We start from the raw sequence: 18,201 nt of genomic DNA on the forward strand, positions 1-18,201 counted from the left end.
GCAATACTGGCCTTCAGGCCAATGTGGTTGGCATTTGAAAGGAGCTGTAGATAATGTCCAGCTTTAAGGAGCTTGAAATAAAATACAAGGCAGTTCTGCTTGCCTCACAATTAACCAGTAATCACTCATTGACTTTGGTTCTCAGAAGGAGTAAAGTTTCCGAGAGACTAACCATTAGTAAGGTATGTAATAGAATCTTACACATGGATTCACTATTTATCAAGAGGAGTTTTTAGGAGAACCACACCACACCAGGTATTAAGATTTGTGAGTTTCAGGTGCAAATGTACAAAGAAAAGTCCTGTTCTCTCATCCATTCTGACCAATTTAAAAGTATGGATTAAATGAAGGGGAACATGAATTTACAAACAGAATTAATGCAGATATGTGAAAACTTCAAACTAGCATTTAAGTCAAGACTTCTTTTCTAGACTTTCTTATAAACGTTGTAGCATAGCATTTGTGAACATTTTTTTCGACAGCCCCTTTCGATGTGAAGATATGAGAAAGGATGTGTCTTACTGCTTGTCTTCTGCTCTGCAGCCAACAGCCATAGGGTAAAGGGTGGGAGGTAGCACCTCGAGACAGAGGTCACCCCTACTGGGAATGTTTTGGAAATTTGTGGGAACTGTTGTTCTTCTAATGTGTAACCTTGGGATTTACATATTGAAATCCATTTTTAAAACTATAAACATTCATTTCACATCCCTGGTGTATTATAGGACATACCAATTAAAAAAATTATGAGAATAGGCAATTTATATTATCTAGGTGTTTCATTAGAGAATAGTAAAGGAAACATCCAAAATGTCTGTGCTGTAAAGGGAAAAGTGGTTCTACAGAATTGCTCTACATCAGGTTTCAAAGTGTGGTCTGTGGACCAGCAGCATCAGTATCAGCTGGGAACTTGTTAAAAATAAAGATTCTTGGGTCCTACTCCAGACTTACTAAGAAACTCTGGGGATGTGGCCCTGGCAATCTGTGTTTTAACAGGGTTGCTAGGAGATCCTGATGCTCAGGTTTGAGAACCGCTGCTTAGACTAATGGTATCTGTGGTAACATTTTCTAAAATGTGGTCTTCTTTTATACCCATGCAATGCTAATGAATTTTGGGACACTTGTGTCTTGAAAGGGAAATTACCTGGCTAAAGCATCCTAGTGAAGCGGCAGGGAGGGGCCCTGACGGCTGCCAGCAGTGCTCTCTTTTGTCTCACACTCTTCCAGTGCTTAGCTTCCAGAAACTCTGCTTCAGTGCAGGTCTTCCGTGCGCTACACTGGTTTTTGGTTTGTTTTTTGTTTTTTTATTTTGCTTTATCTGCTGAGATTTTGAGTGTCTGGAGGTTATAGCAAGGAATAGAGATAACGTTATTGTTTATAAAAATCATTTACAAATCCACCCAGTATTTAGGGGGGAATCCTCTGACAAATGTAAAGAATTACAGTACTTCCCCTCTAAATTGGCAAAAGTGCTTGATTAAAAAAAAAAACACTAAAGAGTAAAAGGACAGGCATCAAGGATAGGGACAGAATTTGAACTGGTGGAGGGAGGGAGGGAGGGAAGAGGAGAGAAAATTCAAAGATAAACTCCGTCAAGGAGAGATGCATAAAAGGCTCTTCTGTTTGGGAAGACACACACTCATTTTGAAATTATAAAGATGTTGGTTAATTGTCCCTCAGAGTATCTGTTAAGCACCACTTTAGGTCTTCCGCGGATGACAGAAAATTGCAACAGACATGAAAATGAAGGACTTGAGATTTCTCTAGTCTCCTTTGCTAGTAACAACATATTCTGTATTATCTGAAACTGTTTTTACTAATAAAGTGTGTATTGTGTCAGTTTAAAAAGCTGTTATTAAAGACTATGGTGCCTTGTTTCTTAAAATAGTATACAATTAGGTAATATGACTAAAACTAAGGGTTGGAATATTTATGTAAGTTTTATAGAGTATTGATTTAAAATGGATAAAATTTGAAAAGTAAAATGACTTACAAAGTCTCTTCTTTAAGAAGAACTGAAAAAAGTATGATGATGTAGCAATCCTATTAATTTTAAAGTAATGGGAAATAATCAGAATCTTCCTATAGAGTCCTATGAAGAGTTACAATGACAAATGTATTTCCATCTAAACAGTGGATGGCACTGTACCATTTACACAGGACACACCCTGACATTCTTTAAAAGACCATGAACAGAGATATGAAGACAATCTGTCTTTAGTTTCTAAAATTTTTTATCACTTTATGCCCAGATTTTCTGGGAAAACACTAAAAGTTTTGATAATAAACCAGATTGTTCTACCAAATGTTCTACATCACTTCATAACAAATAGGTTAGGAAGACATTTTGTCTGTCCCATATCCAAGACTTTAATAATTCTCCAGATAAAAATTAATTATAATGAAAACTAATCTTTGCAGCATCTGTGGTTTTCCCTTGTTAAATGCTACTAAGCTTTTGTTAAAAGCTCAGACAATAAGGTGAGACATGACTGCCCCCATGTGGGCAGTATAATCATATAGATTTCAAAAATCAAATAAACCTTTAATAGGAGAATTACTATATTCTTTACTTGGAAATATAATGGAAATAAGAAAGTCCTGTTTGGTCTTCTTTGGGTTATATTATTCTAGATCCATTAATGTGATGTCCATTCTTGGTACAAATAGTTGGACACTATTATTAACTAACAAAATGCCAGTTACGGATATTATCTATAGCCTTGTTGCTCAAACTATGTTCCACAGACCAGCAGCCTCTGTATTACCTGGGAGCTTGTTAGAGATGCAGTCGACCCCACCGCAGATGCCCTGAACCCAAATCTGTATGTTATTAACAAGATGCCCTGGGGATTTCATACACACTACAGGCCAAGAAGCATTCATGTACAGCTAAGTGCCTACCTCCTCAACTCTCACCCTCTACTGCACCCCTACCCAATGCAGGGAAGGTGACTTTTGCCAAAAAGATCACTTAGTTAAGAAAACTATAGTTTGTCTTACCTGAAGTACTTGATCAACTTGACTTTATCTTTGCAAATGTAGAAAACGATTTTATCTACTATTTGCTTATGTTTAACAAATGGATTAATTCCACAATTCAGAGAAAAAAATTAAAACAGATTTTCCAGAGAAAAGGGCTTGTTTAGTTTCAGGAGAGATTAGAGTATTTTATTTTGCCCAATCAGAGCCCTTCAGCATAAAGAGACATTCATATACATATATATATGAACATTTTCCAGAAACATTATAATACATTTTTTTTTAAAATACCAGCTTAACGGTATTTATTTACAAAAATATTTCATTACCTAATTTTAAACCTTTTGCTGTGATGACATTTTGTAAAGTACAGGAATGCAAAATAACTACAAAGTTTAACACATTTTTTAGTGTCTGCAATAGTGCTTTTCTGTTTTTGTTTAAAATGAAACAGTACACAGATTTTTTTTTTACCGTATTTAAAATTCATATTCCAGCAATTACCTTTGAGATAGTTACTGGACTGAGCAAAATTAAAAAAATTGCAGCAAACTGAAAACTGCCTGCGGGCACGGTTGAAGGTGTACACAAGCTGGAGCTCTATACCAAGCATGCTTGGACAATGTTAGAGAAACTTATTCTTGCTCTTTTTAATACTAGTTTGGTGATGCATTTACAATGAACCAATAGTATACTTAGAAAGAAATATTTTTCTGGTTCGAACTATCATATGAAGCAGTGGTCACACCTAAAGTATCACAGTACCGTTTATTTACAAAAAAAAGTAATAAATAAAAAAATTTAAAACATGATTTACTCTCTTTGCATTGCTTTCAACTGACATGTTGAGTCTGTGTTTAACTCCTCACATTGTCTTCAGTTGAAGCAACGTTCAAACAACATGAAATACTTGGCAAAAGTATATTTAAAAAAATGAAATTTCCAAACAAATCAGATACCATTGCCATTAGCCTATATCCATTTTAAATGCCTGAACCAAACAACCTACAATAATTTAATACTGACTTATTTACACCTCATACACTATAAAATTTTAAACTATGATCCTCATTGCAAAATACTGGCAAAACTGACATTCATAATTTTTCTGATGTAAAGAGTGCAATAAAAAGAGCAATTACATGTGGTTCTGGACTACGGTACTCAATTTGTAAATGAATTGTGCCTAGCAATTTAAGACTGAATGAGTAACTGAAGAAAGCCATGTTATAACCCTGATAATTAGGAAGTTATTAAAACCATTTAATTCAGCCAAGAAAGGTAAACTAAAGTTTACCCTTTAATTTTTGTTGTTACAACCATTTTCTGTCCACAGAACCTTTTAAACTCCTGTGGCAGTAGTAGGATCACTAATATTCACAGGAAAAATAATCCCCATAGCACTTTACAAGAAATTGATCCATGATGAAAAATGTAATTAACAAAAGCTATAAACAGTATCTTCACATTCATTTTTAAATGAAAAAAAAATCACTTATGGGCATAAATTTCAATCCAAGAGAACAAACACTCTAAAAGGGAAAAGAAAAAAAGGAGGACACTTAAGATAGAGAAGTGCTCTTTTTCAAAGTAAATACAGATTAAAAAGTCTAGGAATATTGATCAAGTATCAAACTGATAAGGAACAAATTCTATAAACTACAAAATAAAAACCTTCATTGACAAAAATACATAAACTCTGTTTTCATTTTTGGAAATTTATTTTTAAAAAAGGTAGAAGAAAATACCTGGAAAACTATTTTAAATATATATATTTTAAAACAATAATTAAGGTAGGCATCCAACAGCAAACTGCAGCTAGTGAGAAAGATCTTGCAATTATTGTTGTGGGCATTTTCCCCAAAATAAAATTAATATTTGAAAATGCTCAATAGAGGGTTTTTTTAAACCATAGTAATGATTTTCTTTCCTGCCAATGTGTGAAGACGTTTGAAGAATGTATGATTCTTTAAAATTAATTGTATCTCGATATGAGATACCAATATTTCTTATTATAAGCGTAAAACATAACTTTTTGTATGGATAATATACATACTTTTTAAGTACTTTGACTTAAACTTAACAAGTTCACCATTTTTAAAATTAAAGAGTACATTTATAAAAATTTTATTTTAAAATTAAAAGTATATTCTATAGCCATATGTATAAATATAACATGTTACTGTATGATCTTAAAACAAATCTGAAAGTGTTGCAATAATTTAAGACTTAGAACACTGAAACATACAGCAAATGATCTATTTTTTATACTTGAAAACTATATAAAGCCCTATTAAAGGTTTTAAGACTATGATCAGTTTAATTATTTAAGGTGCAGCTAGCAGCATATTCATGATTTTGGTATGTTTTTTTACATATATATCACTTGATTTTAACTGAGAAATGTGGATTAACTGATAATAAAAAGTTTTCATTACCTAAAAAAGTGCAGAAAAAATTCAAGTTTAAAGTTCAGTGCTCTTTATTTTGCAAAAACAAATAAACAAAATCCCCAAAGTTAAAACGTAAAATAAATCTTTGCCACAAAAAATTTACCTTTGGATATAGCTCTTCTAATGTCATATGAGAAAATGGTTTAAGCAAAACATATATGGAATATGGAACTCAGGGTAAAACTTTGAAGTCCGTGGGGTCTTCCACGTGTTTTCCATTCCCTCAGCTGTCTCCCCACCACCCACTGTAACCTAAAAATGTGTAACACTTTCAGACTTGTTTAAAACACTCACAAATCTACAGGAAATAACTTCAGAGAAACCTACAATTAAGAAGTTCTAAGCAAAAGAAAAGCTTCTTCCTTTACTAGAAAGTACTGTACTTAAACTGGGATATACTACACATAACATAGATAGGTAGCAGCATTTTTTCACATCCATAAAGAAAATCAAATTAAGAAGTTAGTAACAGCTCAGTTAGATCAGTAACCATTTTTGGAAAACGCTCTGTACAAATGAAATGTAAACCCAGGGATTAAGATGATGCAAAACTTCAAATGGATGTAATATACAGAATTTGTCAGAATGTAAGATTTCAAATAACTTTCTAAGCAAATACATATGAATTTTAGTTTGAGGAGTGAACTGGATATGTGGTATATATAGGCAAACAACTTCCTATTGATAAACTGCTAATCAATGGATACTTCAATGACTTTAGAGCCAACGACACCTTCAACAAAGAATAATGTCCTCAAATGAGGATATGGAGGAAGCACACACATATCTTTCATTTTCTAATATTTTTGACTTTTTTTTTGGTTTATTTTCCTGAAATCCTGGCTTGCTGGTGACTGTTACTTTTTGCACTTAAAAAGGAAAAAAAAATAGAGATGTTCTCTATCAAATTACAATAAATTCCCTGGGTTAGTTATTACTGCAGACTGTCTCTTATCTACAGACTGAATCAAGTATAACTCAGAGAAGCTATTTCCTATTCTTAAAAATACTTCAAGCTTTCTAATCCTAAGTGAGTTTCTAGTTTGCTGTGCATAATCTGTAGATTAATTTAAACATGAAATAAAATAACTCAAAATATTGATTTAACATTTTCTTAGAAAATCCATCTCAGATAAATGTATCTACTTCTCTATTTGAAAATAATTACAGGATTAGCTCATTTTATATACAACAGGAAAAATGACAGTAAAAATAAAGTGGATATACAATTAACACAAAACAACACAGCAAATTAAATAATTGGAGCTAATATGCCCTTCCACAAAATGGGGAATCATCAGTTTATTACTTTACTTAATGCTTCTCAACTTCAAATCGGTTAACTGTTGATATCATTGAGGACATTCTTAAAACTGTACCTTTAAAAAAGGGCCTAATACTTCCTGTGATGGATCATGGAACAATGGTTTTTTTTTTTTAGAGAATATAGGATACAAATTAGCCATCTGTAAGCTCCTGAATGTTCATCATATTGCTGATCTTAACATGTGATCTGTAGGTATTTTCTACAAATTCAAAAACTTCTGAAAATAACTTTTAAAATGTTTTGGCTTGATTAATTATCTCTATCACATATATTTAGTCCCTCCATAATGATACTTAAAGTAAAGTTTAATGTAAACTTTTGTATCCCATAGTGCACATTATAAAAATGTAAACATAAAAGCTTTATTAATGAAAATAATGAAGAGGAAAAGATGCCTAACAGACTGTGTGAAATTAAGGTGTTCTATATATACCTTTATGATCCTATGGAATAGAAAAAACCACCATCAATTTTGCTATCAATTTGTGCTCTGATTATCTCTTAATGAAAAAAGAAAACTGTTTTAAACAATTTTTATAGAAGTATTTAAATTTCATTAACAGTAAGTATAATGCTTCTATTTTGCTCCTCCTTTGTTGCTTTAAGGACAATCAGTAATAATCTCAGATGAGCCTGCATTATGAGATTACTTCCTTCCAAGTCATCTCGTTTCTGTTGGCAATGCTCTTCTAGGAACCAATCATTTATTGTCCACTGATGGTCTCATTTGTATTATACTCCAATACAGAAATAATTTAGTTACCAAAATGCACATATTTTCCTTTCCTTTTGGCTTTTTAAAACCTTGAAAGGACATGTACAGATTTATAGTATATTTCTACAGAAAATATTTTGTAGGTCATCAGACTAGACTCTTATATAGATAATTATTGACAACAGATGCTTGTAATTTTCCATGCGACAGCATGTGCACTAAGATTTAATTGGCTCATCACCTGAGTGTACTGGAACCGTTAGCAAATAAAGGGCATTTTAAAAAGGGAGCTGAGCATTTTAGTGAAATAATGAAACATTTTTTTTAAGCAATTTTAATTAAATAATGCAAAGGTACATTTGGTTAAACATTTTATAAAAATTCAAGCAAAATTAAAAACTTAGCCAATTTCAACATTTCTACAAATTTAACCAGTAACTATTTTGGTCAAATCCACCTTTAGCTGAATTAATGAGAACAAGGACAAGGGACATTGAAATATTCTCCTCACCACAATGGAGGTTTTTCTCACTTTCCACACTGTATAGCCACTACATGGCAACTCCCAGAATGATGAGCAGTTCAGTCATGCTCTACACTTTTCTTTTCAATGAAAAGTGATGTATCACCTTGTTTTGCTTTTGACAAAATATGGACTAAACACAAGTATACAATAACAAGAATCCAAGAGTAGCCCATACACAAGTCAACTATGTGTATGTTTTTATTATTTAAAGCCCACCATTCAGCTTATCTGTCTAAAGATATGGTAACAAACAGTTTGTTTCTTTTTCACTAATGATACTGATGACCAGTCTGTTTAAGGGAGGGAAAGTCCAAGACAGCGGTTTATAATTCAGTCAATGACACAAACAGAACTATTTCAGCTTCAGAACTTCTGACTTATTGCCTCTCCCTCAAAGAGGTCAAACACTGATGGCAGATACAACAGCACAAAATCTTTTGGCATATGGAAGTTTAATACAGGAATGATCCGGGAATAGTCCTGCCAGGTCTTCTCAGCATCCCCCTTTGTTTCTTCATCTGTAACATGTGACCTGCTTGGTTCCCAAACCGTCATCTCACAGCCGGCACATATCACACACTCCACTTTGAGCGGTGTGGACGTTCCTCAGTTAAAGCCACATGACTGAGGTAAAACAGTGCATGATTGTGCTAGGAAAGAACAGTATCCAGCAACAAACATCCCTTTAATGTTAACTTTCCTAAAGTGAAACCAATAAAATAGAAAAGGAAAACTTTATTTTCCTTCTGGCCGAAGTTGTACTTAGTTGGATTTCTGGTCGTCAGAACTGGTACCACTTCTTATCTTTGTATTTCAACATCATCTAAAGGGGAGAAAACACGAAAAACATTTTTTTAAAATGCCAGAATGACAATATTTATGTTATAATTGATTTCTATGTTTTTATCATTCTGAAACATTCTACCAGTGTTACTATATTGCTTTCTTCAAATAATTTTACATAGAAAGCAATAAGTGCTGCTCCATTTAGAGTATAGCCTAGAAGGTCCTCTTTATTTCTTAGAGATGTGACATAATTATAGTTTGGCTCAGAAGATTCTTTGGTGACCTAGGCTAATACCTTACAAATAAGGTAATTTTCAGTTCTCTGGTTTGAACTAAAAATAACTGTTAAAGAACCTGGGGGGTGAGAGGTTGGAAACACTACTCCTGCTGCCACTCAAAATTTCCTGAGCCCATAGTCATGAGTGAAGCACTGTACAACACTCCTTCCTGACATGAATTCATCAAGTTCTCACAACATCATGGGTTAGAGATTATTATGTTCCTCATCTTATAAATGAAGAAAGTGAGGGTCTTATGGGTTACCCAAGGTAATACAATGGTGAAACTGGTATCTCAGCGCACATAGTCTGATTCAAGAACCCACGAGCTTAAATCACCCAATGTACTGTCTTCAAAGACTCACAAACAGCATTTGGTAGAAGGGAAAAGCTATCAGTTTGAGACTAAGCTCTTGGCTAAATATTTGGAGTGTGAATATTCTGAAATCAGCTGAAGTGCTATATGCACTAGAGATCACAGTCAGTTGCAGGGTTGTGCCAACAAAATTCTTGACCTTATTGAAGGCCACTAACCTATATATGAGGTGTGTGTCAGCTTAGTACAAGGACTCAGAAAACATCTCCAGATCTCTTTGAAGCCCTGGGCAAATCTCTCTCAGGTCAAGTTACTTCTTTCATGCGTTCCAGATGTCACCATTCTTGAGCAAGGAAAAGATGACTTTTGAATGAAAAATTTAAAGACCTATTGCTGATAGATTGGGTACTTAAATATAAAAATAATTTTAATATGGTTTCTTCAGATAACAAACTAAAAATGTCCTCAAGGACAAGGCTAGGGACTAAATGTATAAAGTAGCCCTGTGTAAAGAATCAAGGAGTGGTATGGGGCGCCTGGGTGGCTTAGTCAGTTAAGCGTCCGACTTTTGCTTAGGTCATGATCTCGCGGTTTGTGGGTTCGAGCCCTGCGTCGGGCTCTGTGCTGACTGCCAGCTCAGAGCCTGGAGCCTGTTTCAGAGTCTGTGACTCTCTCTCTCTCTCTCTGACCCTCCCCTGCTCACGCTGTTTCTCTCTCTCTCTCCTAGAAATAAATTAAAAAANTTAAAAAAAAAAAAAAAAAAAAGAATCAAGGATTGGTAGACCATGTGTCAAAATGAAGATGATATTCTACCTTAGGGGCCTTTAAGTTCAGTTTTTTAAGTGTTATAATGCTGGCCAATAAAGCATATTTATAAGAAGGCCAGCTAGGGGTCCCTTCTTTACAGTATCTGTTTCTAAGGTCCACGATGACTTCTGAATTTAGCAAGATGAATTCACTATAAAAATGCATCTCATTGGTCCTCTGTATGGATTGGTCTATAGATAGATTTAGTACTGTCTACTTGAATAAAAATATTTGCCAAATTTAGTTATTTAGATCAATCTAAAGAATCAAGAGAGGCAAATTATTCCCTTTTCTAACATTTGAGGTTTCTGTGTTCCCTATAAACAGTTGCAAATCCGTTGATTTTGTTTACAAAAAGTGTGAAGTAGAGCACTTTCCTTCAAAATTTATAAACTTCAGTAAGAGAACAAGGGCTCCTGAGGTATACATATCCTTGTCATGGTTCCCTCTGGTGGCAAGAATCAGGAACTTTATTGTACAGAGAATGAATGAAACTTCTCCTGTAGAAATATAATCTCTATTAAAGGGGAAAAAAACCCCAATTTTCATGCTTGCTTTACCTACATTACTTTGTTTAAATATCTGTTTGATAGACATACCTCATGAGCATGTTTAGAAAACGAATCTGCACTAGACAACATAGCTGCGGTTCTTTCTTCCAAATCACCAAGCTTCTGCCCTCTTTCATCTAGTGCCAACCTGGCTCGTGCTAATTCACCGACGACTCCAGATGCCGCTCCTTTCACACCTTCGATGCCACCGGGGCCAGGGATATGCTGTGCAAGACTCCTTGAAGCCTTTCCTGAGGACGATTCTCCAACTGAATGATTGGATAAATGAAAGAGTAACTCAAGATATGAAAATTTTATTAATATAAAAATGTTACTACATGATAACATTAAAACACAATTTTTAGGTTGACATTGACAATATAATTGAAATATGTATATATTCACTTTGTTTCTCATTATAATGATTTTTTAATATTTTTTTAGTTTTTTAGACATGCAAAAACAGAACGTACATTAATAGTCTACTCTATACTAGTTTGTCACAAAAATTTGTGTAAAAAAAGGGACCAATAATTCTTTGTTGTAATGAATAATGGGTATACTGTTACTAGTTTACATAACAGTAAAAATTACTCTAAGGTGTGCAAAAAATTAAAGATAAATTAAACATACAGATTTGGTTTAGTTTCTTCCATGTTTTCTCTATAAACTTTTCTGTTGTTTAATACCTTTTTAAAGTTTTTTTTTTTAAGCTTATTTATTTTAATTTGACAGCACGCACACAAACGGGGTAGGGGCATAGAGAATCCTATGCAAGCTCCACACCATTAGCATGGAGGCTGATACGGGCCTTGAATTCACAAACTGAGATCATGACTTGAACAGAAATCTCAAGAGTAGGATGATTAATGGACTTGGCCACCCAGGCCCCGCCCCTTCCATGCTTTCTCAGACTTTAAATACTGTACTTAGGTTTAGAAGTAAAGAAAAATGCAGAATTTATTATTCTATGTTAGCCTCCAAAAGTTGTAGATATGCTGTATTTCTTTCTTTGTCTCCATTTATCTTTTCGCTTAAAAACAGACCAATTTTCTTCCTTCAAAAGATCTCAGAAATTCACAGCTTCCTTTTCCTACACAATCCAGACTGATTCCCTAATATCTAAGTTACTGTAAAAGTCCTACATTCTGTTAAAGACTGAGGTCAGATTATCCCTCTTCTCTCAGCATACATTTCTTTCACTGAAAATGTAATTCACATACCATAAAATTTGCCCCTGAACAATTCAGTAACTTTTAATTTACTTAGAAGATTGTGTAACCATTATCACTAATTCCTGAGCATTTTCATCACTTCAACAACAACAAAAAAACCAAAATGACCCCATGCTTATCAAGAGTCACTTTCTATCCCCCCACTTCTCAGTCCTTGGCAATCAACAATCTACTTGGTATTTATAAATTTTACTATTCCGAACAGTCATATAAATGGATTCATATAATATGTGGCCTTTGTGTCCGGCTTCTTTCACTTAAAATAATGTTGTCAAGGTTCAACTATGTTGTAGCACATATTGGTACTTCACTCTTCCTAATGACTGAATAATATTCCATCGAATGGATATATGACATTTTGTTCATCAGATACTTCATCAGTTCATCAGATGATGGACCTTTGAGTTGTTTCTACTTTTTCGCTATTATGAATAATGCTGCTATGAACATCTGTACAAGTTTTTGTGTGAACAGAGATTTTCAATTCTCTTGGAAAAACACCGAGGAGTGGAGCTGTTGAGTCATATTTAACTTTTTGAGGAACATTCAGCTCTCCAAAGAGGTTACACCATTTTTACATTTCTATCAGCAATGTAGGAGATTTTCAATTTTTCCTTATTCTTGCAAACATTTATTTATTTTAATTTAAATTTTTTTAAATGTTTTATTTATTTTTGAGAGAGAGAGAGAGACAGAGGGAGACAGAGAGAGAGAGAGAAAGTACAAGCGGGGAAGGGACAGAGAGAGGGAGACACAGAACCCGAAGCAGGCTCCAGGCCCCAAGGTGTCATCAGAGAGCCTGATGTGGGGCTGGAACTCGTGAACCATGAGATTATGACCTAAACCTCAAGATCACGACCTCTTGCAAACCTCTTCATTTATTATTGAATATCTTTTCAACGATAGCCATCCTACTACGAAGTGGCATTTATCTGATTTGCACTTCCCTAATGACAAATGATGATGTATGTCTTTTCATGTGTTTATTGGCCACCCAGAGGGCATATAACCTTGTTCCTGCCTTTAGTGGTGCTACACCATAGATTCCGTGCACTGGGCAGGCATGGGACTGTTTTTCTGAGACATTGGACATCAGACACAGCATGTAGAGGCTGTACTCTGGAGGAGGGGGGGGCAGGTCCATTTGGTGACAGATCCTTTAAGATTTCGAGTTTTGAATCCCAGGTGCACGCCAAAGAAAAGAGCAGGAGAGCTGTGGTGCAGGGAAAGCAGACTGCCTTTGCTATTCTGCGAGGGCTGCTGAACAGCCTGAGATCCCCTATCCAGGGACAAGAGACTGGAGTGGTGCCATCTTCCCCACAACACCAACATGGTGGGACTTCAGAGAGCAACATAGTGGCCCCCAGTGGAGGTGAGACCAGCTCACACTAAACCCCACCCCTACGTGCCTGACCAGTGCTTATTTACTGGGGCAGGACAGTGACTCTGAGCCAATGCAATAGGCCTCTCCTCCAGAAGACCAGCACAGACAGCACCAAGTGCACCAAGTGCACTGAAAATCAAGTGCTTCAATATGACACCTGCAGACCTGGTAGAAATAGGACCAAACTGGGGCGCCTGGGTGGCTCAGTCAGTTAAGCGTCCGACTTCAGCTCAGGTCATGATCTTGTGGTCCATGGATTCGAGCCTCACATCCAGGTCTGTGGTGACAGCTCAGAGCCTGGAGCCTATTTCAGATTCTGTCTCTCCCTCTCTCTCTCTCTCTGCCCCTCCCCAGCTCATGCTCTGTCTCAAAAATAAATAAATGTAAAAAAATAAAAAATAAAAAAAAAAAAGAAATAGGACCAAGCTTGTTTATGTTTTTTTTTTTTCTTTTGGAATCAGGCTTATAGTTTTTTGTTAGTTAGTTTGTGTTTTTCACTTCCTTTTCTCTTTTTAATTGGATCAGGCTTCTTTTTTCTTTTTTTTTCCCTCTGGAATCAGGCTTACAGTTTTTTGATGGTCTGGGTTTGTTTTTTTTTTTTCTTCATTCCTTTTTCCTTTTCTTTTTTTTTGGGATCAAGATTTTTTTTCCCCTTGTTTTTCAGGCTTATTTTAACAAACAAACCAAAGCACACCAAGTTAAAGGCCCAAGTACTCCCCACTACAAGTAAGGAGGAGCTTTGCGGAGGACTGACCAGCAGGAAAGAGCAGCCAAAGCACAATAGCAGAGTGCACACAGCATACACCACAAACACTTCCTGAAGTGCTGGGCCCTGGACAGTACACACCCCTTTATAATACAGCATTACTCTCAGGTACAGGAAACATAACTCGCTTTCAAAACATGGAAAAGACAGAAACTAAGCCAAAATGACAAGATGGAGAAATTCTCCCCAAAAGAAATGTTGAGAAGAAAAACAGCCAGGAACTTGCTCAAAACAGAGATAAGCAACATATCTGAACAAGAATTTAGAACAACAGTCAGAACACTATTAGCCGGGCTTGAAAGAAGCACAGAAGACACAAGAGAAATCCTTGCTGCAGAGATCAAAGACCTAAAAACTAGTCAGGCTGGAAGAAAAATGCTATAACAGATGCAAAACCTACTTGATACAGTCACAATGAGGACTGAAGAAGCAGAGGAGAGAATCGGTGATACATAAGATAAAATTATGGAAACTAATGATGTTGAAAGGAAAAGGGAAAGAAAACTATTAGATCACAAGTGGGAGGCTTAGGGAACTTAGTTATTCCATAAAGTGAAACAATATTTGTATTATAGGAGTCCCAGAAGAAGAGTGAGAAAAAGGGGCAGAAGGTTTATTTGAGCAAATTTTAGCTGAGAACTTCCTTAATCTGGGGAAGGAAATAGACATGTAAGTCTAAGAGGTACAGAAGACTCCCCTTAAAATAAAAAAACAAGAACAAAAACAACAAGAACAACAGGTCAACACCATGACATATCATAGTGAGATGTGCAAAATACAAAGACAGAGAGGGAATTCTGAGAGCAGCTAGGGACAAAAGGTGCTTAACCCACAAGGGTGGACACATAAGGCCAGAAGCAGACCTGTGCACTGAAACTCTGCAGGTCAGAAGGGAGTGGAAGGAAATATTCAATATGCTGAATAGGAAAAATATGCAGTCAAGAATCCTTTATCCAGCAAGGCTGTCATTTAGAATAGAAGGAGAGATAAAGACTTTCCCAGACAAAAACTAAAGGAGTTTGTGACTACTAAACCAGCCTTGCAAGAAATATTAAGGAGGACTCTTAGAGTGGAGGGGGAAAAAAAAAACCCAAAGCAACAAAGGCTAGAAAGGACCAGAGAAATCACCAGAAACTCCAACTCTACAGGCAACACAGTGACACTAAATTTATATCTGTCAATAATCACTGTGAATGCAAATAGACTAAATGCCCTAAGACATAGGGTATTAAGAATGGAAAAACAAAACAAAACAAGATCCATCTATATGCTACTTATAGGAGACTCATTTTAGACTTAAAGACACCTACAGATTGAAAACGAGGGGATGGAGAACCATCTATCATGGTAATAGATGTCAAAAGAAAGTCAGAGTAGCTATACTTATATCAGATAAACTAGATTTTAAAATAAAGACCGTAACAAGAGATGAAGAAGGGAATTATATCATAATTAAGGGGTCTATCAAGAACATCTAACAATTGTAAATATTTATGCCCCCAACTTGAAAACACCCAACTACATAAATCTATTAATAATAAACATAAAGAAACTCATTGATAATAATACAGTAATAGTAGGGGACTTTAACACCCCACTTACAGCAATAGACAGATCATCTAAGCAGAAAATCAACAAGGAATCAATGGCTTTGAATGACACACTGGACCAGAAGGACTGAACATATACATTCAGAATATTTCATCCAAAAGCAGCAGAATATACATTCTTCTCGAGTACACATGGAACATTTTCCAGAATAGATCACATACTGGGTCATAAATCAGCTCTCAACAGTTACCAAAAGATCAAGATCATACCATGCATATTTTCAGATCACAATACTATGAAACTTGAAATCAACCACAAGAAAAAATTTGGAAAGCCTTCACATACATGGAGATTAAAGAAGATCCTACTAAAGAATGAATGACTGGGTTAACCAGGAAATTAAAGAAGAAATAAAACAATACATGGAAGCAAATAAAAACGAAAACATGACAGTTCAAATCCTTTGGGATGCAGCAAAGGCAGTCCTAAGAGAAAAGTATATGGCAATTCAGGCCTATCTCAAAGATCAAGAAAGGTCCCAAATAAACAATCTAACCTTATACCTAAAGGAGACAGAAAATACACAGCAAATGAAGCCTAAAGCCAGCAGAAGGGAAATAATAAAGATTAGAGCAGAAATAAATGACACAGAAACAAACACTAGTAAACCAGATCAAAGGAACTAAGAGCTTGTTCTTTGAAAGGATAAACAAAATTGATAACCCCCTAGGCAGACTTATCAAAAAGAAAAGAGAGAGGACCCAAGTGGATAAAATCATGGATGAAAGAGGAGAGATCACAACCAACACCATGGAAATATAAACAATTATAATAAGAGAATATTATGAAAAATTAAATGCCAACAAACTGGGCAATCTGGAAAAAATGGACAAATTCCTAGAAACCCACAAAAACCAAAACTGAAACAGGAAGAAATAGAAAATTTGAACAGTCCCATAACCAGCAAAGAAATTGAATCAGTAATCAAAAATCTCCCAAAAAACAAGAATCCTAAGCCTGATGGTCTTCCCAAAGGAATTCTACCAGACATTTAAAAGAAGAGTTAAAAACCTACTCTTCTTAAACTGTTCTAAAAAACAGAAATTGAAGGAAGGCTTCCAAACTCATTCTATGAAGCCAGCATTACTTTGATTCCAAAAGCAGACTACTCCATTAAAATGGAGAATTCAGGCCAATATCCCTGATGAAAATGGATGTGAAAATTCTCAATAAGATATTAGCAAACTGAATTCAACAGTTCATGAAAACAATTATTCACTGTGATCAAGTGGGATTTATTCCTGGGCTGCAAGCCTGGTTCTAGATCCACAAATCAATCAACATAATACACATTAATTTAAAAAAAAAAAAAGGGTAAGAACCATATAATTCTGTCAATAGATGCAGAAAAAGTGTACAGCATCAATTCTTGATAAAAACCTTCAACAAAGCAGGGATAGATGGAACATACCTCAATATCACAAAGGCCATATATGAAAGACCCACAGCTAATATCATCCTCAATGGGGAAAAACTAAGAGCCTTTCCCCCATGGTCAGGAACAAGATAAGGGTGCCCATTCTCACCATTGCTATTTAACATAGTATTAGAAGTCTTAGCCTCAGCAATCAAACAATAAAAAGAAATAAAGGGCATAAAAATTGGCAAGGAAGAAGTTAAACTTTCACTATTTACAGATGACATGACACTCTATGTAGAAATCCCAAAAGACTCCACCAAAAAATTGCTAGAATACATGAATTCAGCAAAGTCGCAGGATGTAAAATCAATGGGCAGAAATCTGTTGCATTTCTATACACCAATAATGAAGTAGCAGAAAAAAAAGGAAATCGATTCCATTTACAATTGAACAAAAATAGCAAAATACCCAGGAATAAACCTAACTAAAAAGGCAAAAGATCTGTACTCTGAAAACTATAAAAGATTTATGAAAGAAACTGAAGAGGACACAAAGAAAGGGAAAAGCATTCCATGCTCATGGATTGGAAGAACAAACACTATTAAAATGTCTATGCTACTCAAATCAATCTCTACATTTAATGCAATCCCTATCAAAATACCACCAGCATTCACTGCAGAGCTAGATCAACCAATCCTGGAAGTTGTATGGAACCACAAAAGACCCTGAATAACCAAAGCAATCCTGAAAAAGAAAAACAAAACTGGAGGCATCACAATTCCAGATTTTAAGCTATATTAATTACTAAGCTGTAGTCAAGACAATATGGTACTGGCACAAAAACAGACAAATAGATCAATGGGACATAAAAGAAAACCCATAAATGGACTTATAATTATATGGTCAACTCATCTTTGACAAAGCAGGAAAATATCCAATGGAAAAAAGATAGTCTTTTCAGTAAATGGTATTGGGAACACTGGACAGCAACATGCAGAAGAATCAAACTAGACCACTTTCTTATACCACACACAAAAATAAATTCAAAATGGATGAAAGACCTAAACATGAGACAGGAAACAATCAAAATCCTAGAGAGTAACACAG

At 35.2% G+C, this 18,201-nt stretch overlaps 1 protein-coding gene across 3 annotated transcripts in view; it reads right to left on the minus strand.

The window, feature by feature from the left end:
* Window positions 1-6,852: 6,852 nt before the first annotated feature.
* Window positions 6,853-18,201, minus strand: part of STXBP5 (syntaxin binding protein 5) — a 160,739-nt gene continuing 149,390 nt past the window's right edge. For all 3 annotated transcript variants that reach the window (XM_039230882.1, XM_039230881.1, XM_039230883.1), the window contains 2 exons: window positions 10,787-11,007; window positions 6,853-8,823 (listed from right to left, as the gene is read on the minus strand). In XM_039230882.1, coding sequence (XP_039086813.1) covers window positions 8,782-8,823; window positions 10,787-11,007 — 263 coding nt within the window. In that variant the 3' untranslated portion in view covers window positions 6,853-8,781. The remainder of the gene's footprint in view (window positions 8,824-10,786; window positions 11,008-18,201) is intronic.

Source organism: Hyaena hyaena, unplaced genomic scaffold (assembly GCF_003009895.1).
Source record: "Hyaena hyaena isolate Hyena2069 unplaced genomic scaffold, ASM300989v1 scaffold_52, whole genome shotgun sequence".
NCBI lineage: Eukaryota > Metazoa > Chordata > Mammalia > Carnivora > Hyaenidae > Hyaena > Hyaena hyaena.